The 18034-nt window shown below is 38.7% G+C and overlaps 1 protein-coding gene across 1 annotated transcript in view; it reads right to left on the bottom strand.

The window, feature by feature from the left end:
- DERA (deoxyribose-phosphate aldolase) overlaps positions 1 to 18034 on the bottom strand; it is a 116466-nt gene that overhangs the window by 44041 nt on the left and 54391 nt on the right. The window contains exon 5 of the mRNA XM_028119796.2: positions 16879 to 17013. Coding sequence (XP_027975597.1) covers positions 16879 to 17013 — 135 coding nt within the window. The remainder of the gene's footprint in view (positions 1 to 16878; positions 17014 to 18034) is intronic.

Raw genomic sequence — 18034 nt, 5'->3', positions numbered from 1 at the left:
TAAAAATCACCCCAATTTAATATCGCCTAGAGCATTCTGTTGCCGTTCACATCCCGTTATGAGAAATGCTTAGTTTGCTACCATGGAACTTTCTAAGCCCCTGCCCAAGGTCCAGAGCCACGCAGCTTTTTAAATATCGTTCTAATGACATGCAAATTACAAATAATTTCTACCTCTCCCATATGTTAGTTACTTACAAGAAAAGAGACATTTATCTATCATATATGGGGGTGTCCCACTTTGCAAACTAAAAAAAAAAATCCTCAGGTCCTTATTAATTCTTCCATTCACACATAATAAGTTCTCTTGTTAGAATTTAAAGCAGGCCTTTCCTGAGAGCTCTGCTAATGACAATAAAGACATAACCACCTTCCCCACTATCTGCCAGGGCATGTGTCTAAATATCTGACAAAAAAGCATCGAGCCTAGCCAGGTATGCTGGATGTATGTGCACAAAGCCAGTTGTAAAGAGACTCGCAGGTGCAGTCTTGAATCTATTAACCCCTGAACCCAGTACCAAATCTGGCTTTTGAGGGCTCCACATTGCACCCTGAAAGCAGCTTGATTAAAAATATACATATACCAAAAAAAACCCCACAAAACTATACTCAACCACACAAAAAGAATCAAGGGGGAAAACATTTCATATTCAAACAAAACTGACAGACTTTTAGTAAACAAAATCAGTTTAATGAGTATGAAATTTTTGAAAAATTACTTAACATAGTCTTCTGTCATGATACCAGTGGATTTTGGCTTTGACCCTGCATCAGGTCAGCTGCACTCATTCCTTGAACTTGGGCTATTACCACACTAACAGGACTATCAGGGCTTTTTTGTTCCTCCGTATATGTATTTTGTAGGATATAAGCACATGGACGAAACTGAGCAGGAAAGAAACATTCATAATAAGGGTTAAGGTTAGGGTAAGCAGTTTTTAATGTGGACATGAGACTTCCTTAATTCATAGGTTTATTAAAGTACATGTAAAAGACTAAAAATTAGTCACAAGTCAGCAAACTCTGTCAAAACCATGAAAATGATAACAAGGTGAAGAAAACCTGGCTTCCCAATCCTAGAAAACCTGAACTTAACCTGAAGCTCAAAGTGAAAACTGAACACAAATAAAAGCAAATATTCTATTACAGGATGTTTGGCAAATTTTAGTGTTTGTCACTGTCAAGAGATGGCATCCACAGAAGGTTTTTCAAGGACTATTTTCACAAATCCCTAGTAATCAGTGGTTTGGAGCATTATAGATGATCTCAGATGCCACCCTGCCCATCCTCCCCAAATCATGAGAAGTCATCTCACCCAACATCCAATATGAAAACATGTGTGAGGATGGTATAAGACAGCAAAGACTAAGTGGCAATAACAATTTATATTCTTTTAACTCAGGGAACGAATCTTGGATGGAATGACATTTTTCGAGTTACTGAATCTAAAAACAGAAAGCTGTTTGCTAAGAACTGGTGACAAGGAAATCTCTTGATCTGAAAATTCAAGAATGCTAACCCAGAGTTAACCTGCGACTTAATTAATGATTTTTCTTCCACAGTACAGCGCTGCGATCAAAAGCAGGCTCGAGAGTCAGACTAATGTGGATTTAAAACCCAACTCCATCCCTTCCTGCATGACCTTGGGCAAGTTATTCTCTCAGCCTCAGTCCCCTCCTTGAAGTGTCAATAATAATACTTTATAGGGTTATTATGAGGATTAAAAGGGAAGATATATACAAAATACTCTACACATTGTCTGGCTGATTGTAAGCACTCAGAAAGTTTAACCATGATTCTTAAGCTCAGAATTCTAGGAAAATGAGTTTCAATTAAGTGTTGTGTGATAAAAGCCAAATCTTATTCACGGCCTGACCCAACTCCTTGTACTGGACCAAAATCTTGTTATATGGATTAGTGTTTACAACCAGTGAGTCATCAGATAAGGCTTGAAAATGTTTTATTACAACATTTGTTGAGGTGAAGTCTGATCTGTACAAATTCTTAAAACAGTGATCCTGATCATATTTATGAACAAAACCATCAGCCTTTTTCTAAAAACTATTACCTTTTGATACCCAGGCAATTTCTTCATCTGCCGTTAAAATTAACCAGGAAAAAAAAAAAGATGTATTTTATAACTCAATCATCAGCCATCAAGTGATGCTCTGTAATCCATGATCCAAACTGGTCACTCAGAGGGTAACTGGATTTAAACAAATATGTAACCCAGTGCCTTCTCATTCTCTACCTGCCAACTCCTCAAATCATTTTACTGACCTATTTCACCACATAACAGGGTCCAGTTTTTCTGAGCAAGTACCTTAATCTTTAGAGTTCCACAATGGAAAGTTGTTTGTCATTTTCTTTCTTGTTACTATTCTGCCCAGAGTACACCAGAACAATTCAATTAAAAAGTATATACGGAACCTGGCCTTTGTATAATGTGACCTGGACTCCCATCAAGCAAATGCTTCTACCTGGGCCTCTGAATCTTCCTGAGTGATGCCAAGATGACAATGCAGTCAGGACGTTCATTAGTATTACTACTGCAGGATCACCGATGGCAGCAGATCCAACAGCGCCATGACCCAGGGGCCACCAGCCAGTGGTGGCAGCACCAGGAGTGGCCTCATAACCACTCTTCCCGTGGCACATCCGGCTGTGTTCTCTGCTCCCCAGTCTTTCATGGTCCTGCTTGTTTTCCAAGCCTGGTTCTCCAGGCTTCTTACTGACTCGGTGAGCTACTCTATGTCCTCCCAATAGATGCCTTTTCCATTTAACTTAATCTGCATTGGTTTCATTAGTTTCCAACTCAGAATTTTAGTATAACAAATACTGAGAAGTGTAGTATAAGTGTGGGACAACAGAGCGTGGGTGCCCCACTACCTGGGTTCATACTCCAGTTTCAAAACTCATTTGCTGTTTGATTTGGGCAATTAACTCAACAACTTTGTCTCCTTTTCAATAAAGTGGGGATAATAGAGGTATGCACACCTCAAGGAGTTATTTTAAGCATTAAATAGGCTAATATGTATAAAGTGCTAAGGACAGTTTCTGGGACATAGGTTAATGCTCAGGGAATGTCAGCTACTTGTTTTCCTGTTGCTGGCCTTGGTGGTGGTGCTGTTACAGTTACTGCTGAGTGTTTATTAGGTTCTGACAGAGAGGGACTTATAAAATCAGGGGATACCATGACCTACGTTTTTTTTTTTCATTTTATTTTATTATATTAATCACCATACATTACATCATTAGTTTCTGATGTAGTGTTCCATGATTCATTGTTTGCGTATAACACCCAGTGCTCCATGCAATACGTGCCCTCTTTAATACCCACCACCAGGCTAACCCAGCCCCCTACCCCGCTCCCCTCTAGAACCCTCAGTTTGTTTCTCAGAGTCCATAGTCTCTCATGGTTCATCTCCCTCTCCGGTTCCCCCCCTTCATTTTTCCCTTCCTGCTATCTTCTTTTTTTTAACATATAATGTATTATTTGTTTTAGAGGTACAGGTCTGTGATTCAACAGTCAAAAAATTCACACTCACCATAGCACATACCCTCCCCAAAGTCTATAACCCAGCCACCCCATCCCTCCCACCCCCCACCACTCCAGCAACCCTCAGTTTCCTGAGATTAAGAATTCCTCATATCCCAAAGAACAAATAATCCAATCAAGAAATGGGCAGAAGACATGAACAGACATTTTTCCAAAGAAGACATCCAAATGGCCAACAGACACATGAAAAAGTGCTCAACATCACTCGGCATCAGGGAAATCCAAATCAAAACCTCAATGAGATACCACCTCATACCAGTCAGAATGGCTAAAATTAACAAGTCAGGAAACGACAGATGTTGGCGGGGATGTGGAGAAAGGGGAACCCTCCTACACTGTTGGTGGAAATGCAAGCTGGTGCAACCCCTCTGGAAAACAGTATGGAGGCTCCTCAAACAGTTGAAAATAGAGCTACCATACGATCCAGCAATTGCACTACTGGGTATTTACCACAAAGATACAAATGTAGGGATCCGAAGGGGTACGTGATTCCCAATGTTTATAGCAGCAATGTCGACAATAGCCAAACTGTGGAAAGAGTCAAGACGTCCATCAACAGATGAATGGATAAAGAAGATGTGGTATATATATACAATGGAATATTATGCAGCCATCAAAAGAAATGAGATCTTGCCATTTGCACCGACGTGGATGGAACTGGAGGGTGTTATGCTGAGTGAAATAAGTCAATCAGAGAAAGACATGTATCATGTGACCTCACTGATATGAGGAATTCTTAATCTCAGGAAACAAACTGAGGGTTGCTGGAATGGTGGGGGGTGGGAGGGAGGGGATGGCTGGGTGATAGACATTGGGGAAGGTATGTGCTATGGTGAGCACTGTGAATTGTGCAAGACTGTTGAATCACAGATCTGTACCTCTGAAACAAATAATGCAATATATGTTAAGAAAAAAAAAGAAGAAGATAGCAGGAGGGGAAGAATGAAGGGGAGTAAGTTGGAGGGGGAGACGAACCATGAGAGACGATGGACTCCGAAAAACAAACTGAGGGTTCTAGAGGGGAGGGGGGTGGGGGGATGGGTTAGCCTGGTGATGGGTATTAAAGAGGGCACATTCTGCGTGGAGCACTGGGTGTTATGCACAAACAATGAATCATGGAACACTACATCAAAAGCTAATGATGTAATGTATGGTGATTAACATAACAATAAAAAATTAAAAAAAAAAGAATTCCTCATATCAGTGAGAACATATGTATGATATGTGTCTTTCTCTGATTGACTTATTTCGCTTAGCGTAATACCCTCTAGTGACCTGCATTTCTTAAAGAACATAAACACAACCTCTCTGGGGCCTAGAAAGCAGGCTAGGGGAAAAATGTTTGCTATATCACAAACATTTTTTTAACTTGGAGCCCATGTTCCCAGAATTCTAGGAAAAGAGTTTTGCTACTTGCTAGTTATGCAAATTTATAGGAATCATTAAAATTTCCTATGCCTGACCACTTAGAGAGCCGCAGTTTGCTCACATATTTTTGTGAAGATTAGATAAAATAATACATATAGCTAGAACAGAACAAGGCAGTTAGTAGGCACTTAATCATTCAATAGATTTCCAAACTTTTCCTTATATACTTCCAGAAATGCAAAAGTAACTTTGAAAAACAAAATGGAGCAGGCACTGTCTTAATACTCATGAAGGCATAATTAGAATTCACAAATTTAACATGTAAGGAAAATAGACCACTTTACTCCAACACAAAACATGGAAGCCACAAATAAGCATTATTAGTGTCCAGGTAGTTTTAAGCACCTTGGCATCACAGTGATAGATGACATATGCAAATCCAAGTGGCTTGACAGCTGAAATGTAACCTAAACAATCTCGAATCATAATGTCCTTTAACATACTCAACTGTCACCTTCCTTTCAATATAGATGAGCAAAACAATGGAAAAACGAATGGATGGATTTTCCTCCACATCAGCAGGAAAGGAAGCAGCAGGATGTGGATTTATATAATTGCTCCCAGAATACACATGTGAAGGAAATTACAGTGGAATTAACAAGTTCAACAGACCCTCTTTCCAAAAAAACTCTTCATGAGGAGCAGCTACTGAAAAGAATGAGAAACCCCCTAAGTCTTCAAAGCATCTTCCTTCAACAATGCTCAGTGTTTTCTTCGCATCAGTTAAGTATCCCTGTGGGGTAGCTGGCAATTACCTCCACATTTCATACACGAAAAGTGAAATGTAGACAAATGAATGACTTGCCTAAAATTTCCTCACACTTTTCTCCCTCTGTCCCACCACATACATACATGCAGGCAGGTACACACGTGCTGTCGTTAAAATACATTCTCAAGGAAATAAATTGAAGAACTTAATAGAATAATCAAAACCTAGAACCTAAAGGGATGTCAACTCCCATTTAGTTCAAATTACTAACATTAGAGATGAGCATCACAACCCTAGGAACTGATATTCATTCTTCTAGGGAAAACAAAGTTGAGGAAATTGAAAAGTTCCAGAATAATTCAGAAACATAAAATACTTAATTCTGTATGATTCAATATACTAAAAAAATCTATAAATTGCTCTATGAGACTTCTGGATGGGGTGAGAACAGTACATTATGTTGTAGTGACGTTCACTTGTCTGAAGCAGGACTTTTCTGCATTTGCTTGCCCACTATTAGCTGTGTCACTTGGGAAAGTTACTGAACCTCTCCAAGCATCATTTTTCTACTCAAGATTGGATAGAAAATCTTTACTTTTGGAGCTCAAAGACATCTCAAATGTAAAAGTAATTATTTAAATGATTATGAAGGTAATCGATTAACTTTTTCTCTTGGATTCACCTTTAATAAGAAGCAGCCATAAAAATGAAGATAAACTATGATTTGCTCTAAAATGTTATACTTTTATAATTAAGACCAAACAGCTTCTTGTTATTGGTTTAAAAAGACAATTTGGAACTCTACTTCGTGGGAGCTCCCAGCCAGACAGAGGTGGGGAAGCAGAGGTACTCTCATTTGCATGCTGCCGTGAAGGAGGAAGTAAACTTGGGACTGGCATTGTCACTGAGGCCTTGGGAAACTCTGGGCTCACATGCTGCCAGATCAGGGTCGGGGGGTGGACATCCTCATCAGTGAGGGCTGGGAGTTCTGGAGGACTTGGCAAGCTCAACCAGCCTGAGTGTGCAGTACTGGACCAGGGAGACAGGCTGCGGGTTCAGGAGACTGTCACATACAAGGCAACTGATCAAGTAAATAAATATACTGAGTATGATGGGAACAAGATTTCTTGTGACAAGAAAGAGGGGCATCAATATAGGAAGAGAAAGGGCAAGAATAACCATATGATGTTGGCTTGTGAGGAAGTCATCAGTGTGAACTCATGGTTTGTGACAGAGATAGATAATAGATAGACAAATAGATATAAATGCATGTGTGTTTATACATGCTCATTGTGTATATGTGAACATTCATGTGTTTCCTAGATCTGTCCACTGAGAAAGCCAAAAAACCACAGCCTTGCAGCAAGGAGCACACCGAGCACCCAAATCTTGGTTTCTAAATACCAGTCTTCAATAAAAGGAAGCAGAGCTCCTTGGGAAAATGGCTGATTCCAGAGCTCAGGCAGAAAAAGTTAAAGATAAGCCTGAAATATCTTTGATAAGAATTCAAGGAAGTTCTCAACGAGTAATAAGAACATGTCAAAAGGACAGAAGAACCATCTGAAGCAGCTCCCACCAGCCAAATCTGGGATAATCTGAGTACCAAAATAACAATGACAGTAATGGATTATAACCAAATGAGTAAAACAGAACTCCACGAGTTCTTACAAAGAGAGAGGAAGAAAGTGGGGGAGGAGAAGGTAATGCTAACTAATAAGTATAGAAGAAATGACAGAATTAGAAAATCACCATTTGACATCTATCAGAGTAACAACAGAATTATGAATGAATGCTAAAACTACTGAATAAAAGTTAGATGAGGAACAGGATATTAATGTAGTCTCAAAATATCTCCATTCATATATTACTTACTTATTAAAACACAAAATACTTATTAATTTTATAATGGAGAAACTTGCCAGACAGCATCTTAGCCATTTAAAAATTAACATCATCAATAAAGGGACAAATCCATATCTTATGACTCCTGAAATAATGCACTGAGGCGACCTGAGCAAAACTTCTGTGGTATTTCTCCCCAGAATATATAACTTGAATCTAATCATGTGAAAAACATCAAACAAACCCAAATGAAGCATATTTTACAAAATGGTAGGCACCTATTCTTCAAACTCAAGGAAAGATTGAGGACTGTTTCAGATTGAAGAAGACTAAGGAGACATGTAACAACTGATCCTGAAACTAATAAAGAACATTATTGAGACAATCTGCCAAATGAACAAAGTCTACAGATTTAACGGTAGTATGCTATCAATGTTAATTTCCTGATTTTGAAGGTGTACTGTGGCTTGGTACAAGTGTTCTTGTTTTTAGAAAATACACACTGAAATATTTGAGTAATGGATCGACAGGTCTGCCACTTAATCTCAAATAATTAAAACAATTACACATCCATAATTTTATATATCTGCACATGCACACACACACGTATACATACTCACAGACAATGAAAAGGCAAAAGGTAAATGGGGCAGAATTTAATAATTGTGGAATATCAGTGAAGAGTAAAAGTTGTGTGTATGATTTTTGCAACTTTTCTGTAAGTTTAAAATTCAAAAATAAATGTTAAAAAGATACTTTTCACATACACTGCTGTAATTTATGTAGCATCTAGACATTATTCTTACAGAAGGGCTTTTGAGATTATCAGTCATCCTGTGTTTTAGACAAAAAAAATTTGATTATATATGCTACATATTATTTGGTAACCTGCTTTCCCCCCCGAAATACCACAGACATCTTTCCATATTAAAAAATATAGGTCTGTAGCACAATTTTTAATAGCTGCACAATCTCCCACTGCATGGTTATAAATAATTTATTCAATCATTTTTCTATTATTGGATACTTAAGGTTTCAGATTTTTTGCTATTACGAACAATACTTCAGTAAACGTCCTACAGTTACATCTTTGCATACATCATGACCTCATTCCTGGAGCCTTTATTAATTTTTCTGCTCCCATACTCACACGTAATCCACGTTCATTGTTAAAAATTCAAACATTACAGAAACTAAAAATTCCCCCATTTAAAAAAAAGAAAGAATAATTCTTGCATGTAACAGAAAAATAATAATCTGGAAGGCCATTATAAGAGATGACTGACAAACGAAAATGGAATTCAAACACCACGACTGCAAATTAGTCAGAATAATGCAAAATATAACAAAACACATACACCAGAGAAGTGGCTGGCACCGTGATGTCACATTAAAAAACCTGATAATAAATGTTTTGACTTATAATGAGGTTTTCAGGAGTAGCAAAAGTGAGTGTACTAGAAACCCAGGATATATTACATTGTAGATGCGTAATCAATATAGTAGCACGACCAGCAGAAGAGTTGTCTCCTGTCTGTCCCCTCACATCCCTTCTACTAGTGCCACACTGAGGAGGAGAAATGGAGGTCGTAGCCTGACATTCTGCTCGTCATTCCCAGCTGAAAAACAAGTGAGGCTGTGCTGATGGAGTGTGTTCACTGACAGGAATCAGAGAACCTAGCCACCCTGGGAAAGGCTTGTGTGATGAGAATGTAGATCCAAGGAGCAGAGGGGGCCACATTGCATCTGTTTTAAATGGCATCCCAAACAGTTGACAACTGGCTCTACCTTCTGCCTCCCTGCGTCAGCAAGAACTTGCATCTCTAGTGTTTTACTTTTCTCTATTCAAAATTATCTTATTTCTCTCCAGCTTCCACCTAGAAGGAAAGTAGGTTCTTAATCTTGACGCTCCTGGCAATCAGTTAGGTTTTCTGGAAAAGCAATGCTACAGACAAAGAAAACTATGTGATCAGTAAAGCTTTCATGAATACAAATTATGATTTAAGTAAAAATCCAAGTGTTTAAAGACCATGTTTCCTATCTAGAAGTCATAAAGTAGATTTTCTTTTATATTTAATGCTATTCAGACACTTAAAAAATAATTGTTAATGAATATATCTAAGCAATTATTTTTTGAGTACCAGAAAGATGTTCAACACTGCAAAAGAATGGCCTGAAAATAACTCTTAAGATAATTATATGTACAGTAAAACACTTAATATAAATTGTACAGCAACCTTTGAAACTTAAAAAGTCACAAAATGTTCAAGAACAGTTTTCATCCACCAAGGTAACTAATTAATCTTGTAAGACTAAAACAGAGATGAGCTAAAACACCTGGTAATAAAATAACCTACATCTAGAGATAAGACACACACATTTTGGTCAATAGTATTTGAAGTTTTAAAGAATCATAGCCTAAAAACAAAAAACATAAAAGCCTACAGCTGCCATAAGTATCTCCAGAATTTTTCTGTTATAAACAACCCCCCAGACAGAGAAAACAGAGATTATAGATTATGTGATTCCTCCCCAAACAGTGTCTCTAGATTTAGAGATTGCTTTTCTCATAGATATTATGATTAACAGCTCTACAAAAGAAAGAAAAATTCCAATTTCTTTTAAGTGATGTTCCTTCTACCATCCTTCCTGTGCAAAAACAAGCAAATAAGAAAAATAAATTATTGCCCAGATGCAAGATTTTCAGGATCCACTTCATAAGACAGAGTCACAGACACTGTGGCATTGGCCCAAATATTTCATTCTCTCACCCTAAAACTCTTGATAGTGTGAGGCATGTACTCCACAAACCAAGTTTAGGAGAGCAAGTCAGGGCTGAGGAACTGAAGAGGTTAAAATAGGGCTCTCGATACAGGACACAAACAATATTTCCAAGTGCGACACTGAACACACTATGCTGAAAAACGTCACAGAAGAAGCACCTTTGGGGTTGTGTCTGATGGTGCTCCAGTATGGGATGGGTTTCCAATAACTAGTAAACTCAGCTCTAGGTCCTGAGCTCAAAGAACTGGAAGATTCTTGAAAGAGGCAGAATCTGATACCATTTCCAAGTCACTGGTAATATATTAAGGTAAATATATGTAGCAGAGAGAGGTCATAAAAAAAGTAAAAAATGAACACCTCTGTATTTACAGAGCATGGAACGCATTTAATTTTCAAAACCTGTTCAATAAGATTTATGAGATGATGAACCCCTTCTGGTGAATGCTTTCTTTAAAGAACTGTTTAAAGAAATGCAACTTAAGATGTCAACTTTAATATCATCATGAAAAATACTGTATTACAGGTCCTTATCAAGGGAATAATACTCCCAGACAATGAAAACGCCAAATATATAAGTCACAGGCCATTATAGCTCTAAAGGACTGTAGAAATCATTAAGTTTTATCCTCTCATTGGTAGCTTATTTAAATGGAGGCAGAAAGAAGTGAAGTGTTTGCCCAAGGACTAGGTATAAATTAGCAAAATTACAAAGACTAAAATCCAAGTCTTTGAGAGTTCTACTTCATTTACTCAATACATGTACTATCATGGTTACTTCCCTTGATAACACACTATCAGCACCAGAAGGAGAATGAAAGAGAAGAAACCGCAGCTGGTATGGAGGGATTCATCTGGGATGATCAATTTACATACATTATCTAACTGAATCCCCACTATAAAGTGGATGCCATTATTCTTATTTTACAGAGAAGGAACGGAAGACACAGAGAAGTAACTTGCCTAAGAGAAAACAGCTACTAATGGTAGCACCCAGATTCCAACCAAGGTCTGTCTGATGCAAAGATGTGCTTTCAACCCTCTAGTCTCCCAGAGTTATGCTCCCTTCCCACTCCACAGTATATTTGTTCTGGGTCAGCTCTGGGTCTGACCACCTCCAGTCATGACTGGCTTATATGCTGGCTGGCTGGCTGGCTGAGTGCCCCCATCTCTCTCCTAGTCCAGCCCAGCCTTCCCAGGGAGATGAAAGCCAACCTCTTCCCAAGAGCCTAAGAGGTAGAGGTACTCTCTGGCTAAACTTGCCGCAGTAACTCTTTATCCCTTAAGCCTTCTGCTACAGCTAACCGCAGATCCAGGCTAAATAAATAGAAACACATAGGAAATGCTATTTGTACTAATTAACCAACATATAAATTCAACAATGCTTCAAATACCCTGCATCGAAACTATGTGGAACCAAGAACAAGGAGTATGTTTAAAAAAAAAACAAAAAAACCCAGATGCTCCAAGTCATAGATTCTCTACGACTATAGGATGGTGTGGGGGCAGGGGTGCTATCAAAATCACCTGGAGCAATTTTTGCAGCCCAGGAGTCTATTTCCCTCACCTCCAACACCCAGTTCTGATAGTACCTACACTCAGGGAGGGAAAGGCTAGCTTCTGGGAGAAGAGGAGCAGGGGCAAGTAATTTGAAAACATTTGTCAGGGAATTCTGAGAACCAGCAATATATTATATGCCCTATCCAGTTACAACTACAGTCCCGAGGGATGAGTTAGATGGTGTAGATGGTGTCCATTTCCGTGCCCGAATAGAAAAGACTGAGGAAAGTACAGGCAGGGAACGACAGGGTGCCATAACAAGCAAATCAGGATCTGGTGGTAAAAAGCTTACCAACAAAGGGCCAGGTGAAACAACAATAACAAAAATGTTTGAATAAAAAGGTATATGAAGTCAAAAGGCACAACGGCCTGAACTGTTAGCCAGGGGATGGGTCATCTCAGAGATTTCCACAGCTCAGGCAGCATCACTGCGCTCCAGCATAATGCAGTTACTGATATCACGGTTCTGAAATTAAACTGTATTTAAGAGAAAGCATTCAAGTCAAATATCTTTTAATGGATTTCTTTCTAAAATGGCTAGATTCTCTGACTGGATCAAGAGTCACTGTTCTACATTGTTGTACACTGTTCAACATTCTAAAATGATGCATGAGGGGCGCCTGGGTGGCTCAGTTGGTTAAGCATCTGCATTCAGCTCAGGTCATGATCTTGGGGTCCTGGGATCCAGCCCTGCAGCAGGCTCCAAGCTCATCAGGGAGTCTGCTTCTCCCTCTCCCTCTGCCCCTCCCCCCTGCTTGTGCTTAATTCTCTCTCACTCACTCTCTCTCAAATAAATAAATAAAATCTTTTAAAAAATTATAAAATGATGCATGAAAAGCAACATGGTTTAGCAGGGAAATAGAGCACGAGTTCCAGAGTCAACAGATGTAGGTTCCGGTGCTCAAGAGGTTTTGTAGTCTCCAGCACAGGGAATGTGGCTGAAATAGGTGAGGACAGGGAGAGTATGCAGAGATTGAGGAGAAATTTGAGAGTTTGCTGGGTGGGACAGGACCTGAGGACCACCAACACTTCAGGGATGATAGAGGAGGTAGAGGAGCTTGCAAACAAGACACAGGGACGCAGGAGTAACCAGAAACATGGAAGAAAACCTGAAAAATTTAGGGTCACGGACAGCATGACAAGACAGTGTTTCCAGAAGGAGGACAGTGCACTGTTTCAAATGCTGAATGGTAAAGCTAAACAAACAACTGAAGAATATTCCCTGGACATAGGAAAATAAGAGGTCATTAGCATCTTGGTTAGTACAGATTCAAGAGAAACAAGTAAATATGACTCTTTTAAGAACTTTAGCCACGAAGGGAAGAACAGAAAGGAGACTTAGCTGGGGATGAGGGGCAATGTTGGCATGTGAGTTTTTTTTAAATGGAGAAGAAAAGCTTACATATGTTTAGATGCTGATGGGAATGAGCTAGTAGAGACAAAGATTAAAGGCACAGCAGAAAAGAATGGCCGACAAACGGAGTAAGGCCTCTGAAAATGCGGGAGGAAATGGGAGCCACCGCACAGCGGAGGGACTGGACTGAGGAGAAAGGGAGGAACAAAGGAAGGCAGACCCTGCTGCAAGGACCCTGAGGGAGTTCCTGTCTAATGGTGTCTGTTTTCTCTGAGAAGTAGCAGCTAGGTCTTCTGCTAAGAGGGAACGGGCCTCAAGGTGAACAGAAGAATTAGAAGCTTGAGGAGAGCGGAGATTTTAAACTGTCATCAGGGAGAATTCAAGAGGAGTACAAGTCCCCCCTCCAGTCTCCTCTTTGAGCTCACCCTGGAAACTGTGGACTCTGTGGCCATGAGAAATGATTAGGATACACTCTGAATGGCCAGCTTTAAAAATAGGATTCTTTCTTTTGTGCTTCAACCAGTGCCCTACACACCTCAGTGCACAGAGGAGAGGGACCTGGATTTGAATGTGTATTAGCGTGATAGACATTTCTGCCAGCACATTCCAAGAAATCAATTTTAGGCTCATATTTTAGTAAACAGCTAATATGAAAACATAACACTGAAAAATATAATATGTAATCAAATTGAGGCAAATTAAGACAAAATACTGCAGTGAAAAAAGGCTTCAGTTATTGCAGGTTTCTATTCAGAATTAAATTTCTAGTATTAAATGTTCTTTTTCAATTTGTCTTGGGTCAAGAGGTTATTAACACCATAAAAAAGTTAATAGAAAAGTAGGATCTAGGACAAAGATGTGTTATTACATTTTGTATGAATGCCTGTTATTAGGAAATAATCAGTTCCTAAAAACAACCATTCCTAGTTCATTAAGGGACAGACAATTACATCAAAACCCATCTCCTATTATATTTTATTTACCAATTAGTATTCTAGAGACAAGAACACAAGTTATAATAGAAACTATACTTCTATGTCTACAACTGTTTAATAAAAGACATAAAGGGCAGGGTGCCTGGGTGGCTCAGTCATTAAGCGTCTGCCCTTGGCTCAGGTCATGATCCCAGGGTCCTGGGATCGAGCCCTGCATCGGGCTCCCCGCTTAGCAGGGCTCGGCAGGAGGCCTGCTTCTCCCCCTCTCACTCCCCCTGCTTGTGTTCCTGCTCTCGCTGTGTCTCTGTCAGATAAATAAATAAAATCTTAAAAAAAAAGACATAAAGGGCATATAATTTTTTTAATCTAAATCACATAGTTTATTTCCAAATTTTTTTCAATATTACACATATTCATTTTTTTCCCTCTTACTCTGGCCTGAAATCCTAACTGAAATCTGTAACTAGAAGGAAACAAGAATCAATATATAGAAATAAGGGACAGCTATTTAAAATATGCCCTTTAAGAATGATTGCAATTGGCCAAAGCTCACATGAACCATAAAAAAAAGAACAAAAATCAAAAGCACAAAAAGATACTTATGAACAGTCAAGAATTTAAACAGGGTAAGGATTAAAAATGTTGATGAGTATAATTGGGAGTATGGGGCAATAGGAATGGCTTTAACATTTTTTTCTAGATCATTCAGAACTGTGGTATCAGTGACTGTGATGCTCTTCGAGCTGCTGAAATCTCTGAGGTGACCCACCCCACAGTTAACAGTGCTCTGCCTTTTGACTTCCTATTTCTTTTTGAGTATTTGTGTTATTCTTGTTTCACAAGGCCCTTTGCTATTAAGCTTTTTACCGTCAGACCCCATTGAGCTCCTTATGGCACACTGCCCTTCCGTGCTAGAACTCCCCTTAGTCCTTTCCATCTGGGCACAGAAATGCACACCATCTAACTTACTAAGAATGTTATGGGAACGTAGTTAATATTCTAAGCTAAAAGACTACATTTTCCGGCCTCACTTGCAGCCAAGATGGCCACGTAACTCAGTCTGAGCCAAGGAGGTAGAAGGAAAAATGCTGTGGGAGGTTTTTAGAATAGGACAGCCCTTCTTTCCTGTTATTTGGGAGATGGGTAGAAAGGCAGGAGCATCAGAAGCCACCTTAGACAATGGAGTGCCCTTAAGTATGAGGGTAGAAGCCACACACTTTAGAAGTGGAAGATCAAAGTAGCATAAGTCACCAAGGTCTTTGTGGGACTGCCACAGTACCCCAGAAATACCTACCTCCAGGCTTTATTTTCTCATACAAAGAAAATCCCGGAGTTCCGGGATCGAGCCCCATATTGGGCTCTCTGCTCAGCAGGGAGTCGGCTTCTCCCTCTGCTTCTCACCCTGCTCATGCTCTCTGTCTCTCTCTCACTCTCCGTCTCTCTCTCTCAAATAAATAAATAAATAAAATTTTTAAAAAAAGATATCCATGAAATACTGGCAAGTCCAATAAGTAGATTAAGAAAAAATACATTAAGTATAATCCTACTTTTTATTTAAACTTTTGAAAAGGGTGTCTGTCAGTTGCATGTGTATATATGAAGACAAAAAAGTCTGAAAACTTGTGCATTATACTGTTACTGAGGCTATTTCTAGTGGATAAGATTATGTAGAACATCTACTTCCTTTATTACTGGTTATAATTTTTGTTTTTAACAGCGAGCAGGTATAACCTCTGTAATTAGAATAAAATATGCCACGTATTTGATATTCACATATCTAAAGAGACAACATATTATTCTGGCTTTATCTTATGATTTTATTAAAAATTTTTGGTTGAGGGCGCCTGGGTGGCTCAGATGGTTAAGCGTCTGCCTTCGGCTCAGGTCATGATCCCAGGGTCCTGGGATCGAGTCCCGCATCGAGCTCCCTGCTCCTTGGGAGCCTGCTTCTCCCTCTGCCTCTCTCTCTCTCTCTCTCATGAATAAATAAATAAAATCTTTAAAAAAATGTTTAAAAAAAAATTTTTGGTTGAACTACTTTTATAATGATATTTTCAAAGTAGAAAATTATACTTATTTTAGCTATCAACAATCTCTAATATACAAAATATATTTAAGGCACAGGTCAAATCTATTTTTTTAATATCTAATTATAAAAACAATAGCTTGTTACTGAAATGGGTAATGTTTTATCATAATTGGTGGGGTAGTAAATCATGAATCTCAAAGGTAAATATAAAAGAGTATCCATAGGAATTATGTGTAAGAACAGTAGGAGTGAAAACATACTTAGCATACTCATTACTAATCCCACATTCTCAAAATCCACAAAGATTAACATTAAAAAAGGGAAGTTTCCTCCACCTATTAAAATAAACTTTGCATAAATGACTTGCCTAGAGTGATTTACGTATTGAGCAATAAAATAGTAGAGAACAGAATAAAAATTAGTAATCTACTGCATAGAAATAACCACTCACCTAAGCACTCAAAGGGATCTAAAAAGTTCATGCAGGCAACTGCTTAGGATTTATGAGGGGAACAAGCCATGAGCAATCCCTGCCGTGTTTTCTCTGAAATTCACCCTCTAATCTGGTAACTTGTAACCTAGTACAATGACTTCCAAAACATGCTGCCTCTTTTCCAATCCTCACCATTTGATTCATGCAGGTAAAACTTAGTCTCCCTTTTAGGTAAGGACCTGCACATACCTTCCCACTGGCCGGTCAGCACCAAGGTCCTGTTAATCACCACATCGATTTCCGTAGCTCCATCTTCCACAGCCAATCTGATCTCTTCCAATCGTGTTTTTAAATGAGTCTGTCCAGATGGAAAGCCAGTGGCCACTAGTAGAGAGAGAGAAAGGGAAGGAGGAAGGAAGGAAGGAAGGAAGGAAGGAAGGAAGGAAGGAAGGAAGGAAGGAAGGAAGGAAGACAAATTTCATTTGGTAACTATCTTAATAAGGAATTTCATACAAAAAAACAAAACAGCATTTTGACCAAAGCATTAATGACATTAAAGAGCTTCACGCCTACCTTACAAAGTGAAGTGCAAAGAAATAGAATGTTATCTCATATAGTATTGGTGTTAGGATGAATATTAGTATTTTATAGTTTGAAAAACCTGAAATTAAGTTTCTGCAGAGATGCTCATGAGCGGGCTTTAAGTAAACAGAAATTAAGAAAATATGTATCCTCACAGTGATAGTCATAAAATAGTAGCTATAGCCCTGTCTTGATGGACACTGGTTAATTATTGATCCTACTCTTAATTAAGTTGGTTACCACTGTATTCTTGATTTAATCACTCACATTTATACCTACTGCAACCAAACTGCAATATAGGTTCTTCCCAATGCCTATCTTAAAATGAAGACCAAGCAGATGAGAATAAAGCGAAGCGATTGCAGGAAGGAAAAGGACCTAATATTGTCCACAAAATTGGGGCAGGGGCGAGTTGGGAAGAGCAAGGCCAAACACAAATTAAAAAAAAAAAAAAAGAAAATACACTACACTTCTGAAAAACCATTAACATTTTTCACACGTGCATCATTAAGTCCATTTCCATTACTAAATATAACCTTTTGTATTTCCTTGATGTTATTAAATTCCTTGGGTCTGCTATCTTAGAGGAAAGCATGTTTCCCTGTTGTATAAAAGAAAAGCTGAATTGAATGAGGCTGATGAAAAATTTAAGGTAGCTGCCAAACACTTTCGGAATCTTCACAAATAGCTTGTATATCAATACTATGAGTTTCTTTTGATCATCATCTTTTTAGACTCCTTTTTTAAAGAACCAAGATATTCCTCTTAACATCTTCTGAAAGTACAATCTAATTTTATATCTATCCATCCAGACACACTCACA

This window comes from Eumetopias jubatus, unplaced genomic scaffold (genome assembly GCF_037043125.1).
Source record: "Eumetopias jubatus isolate StellerSeaLion01/CBP00866 unplaced genomic scaffold, mEumJub1_p1.0 scaffold_8, whole genome shotgun sequence".
Taxonomy (NCBI): domain Eukaryota; kingdom Metazoa; phylum Chordata; class Mammalia; order Carnivora; family Otariidae; genus Eumetopias; species Eumetopias jubatus.
Note: the sequence above shows the minus strand (reverse complement) of the source record. Positions and strands in the feature narration are given on the sequence as shown.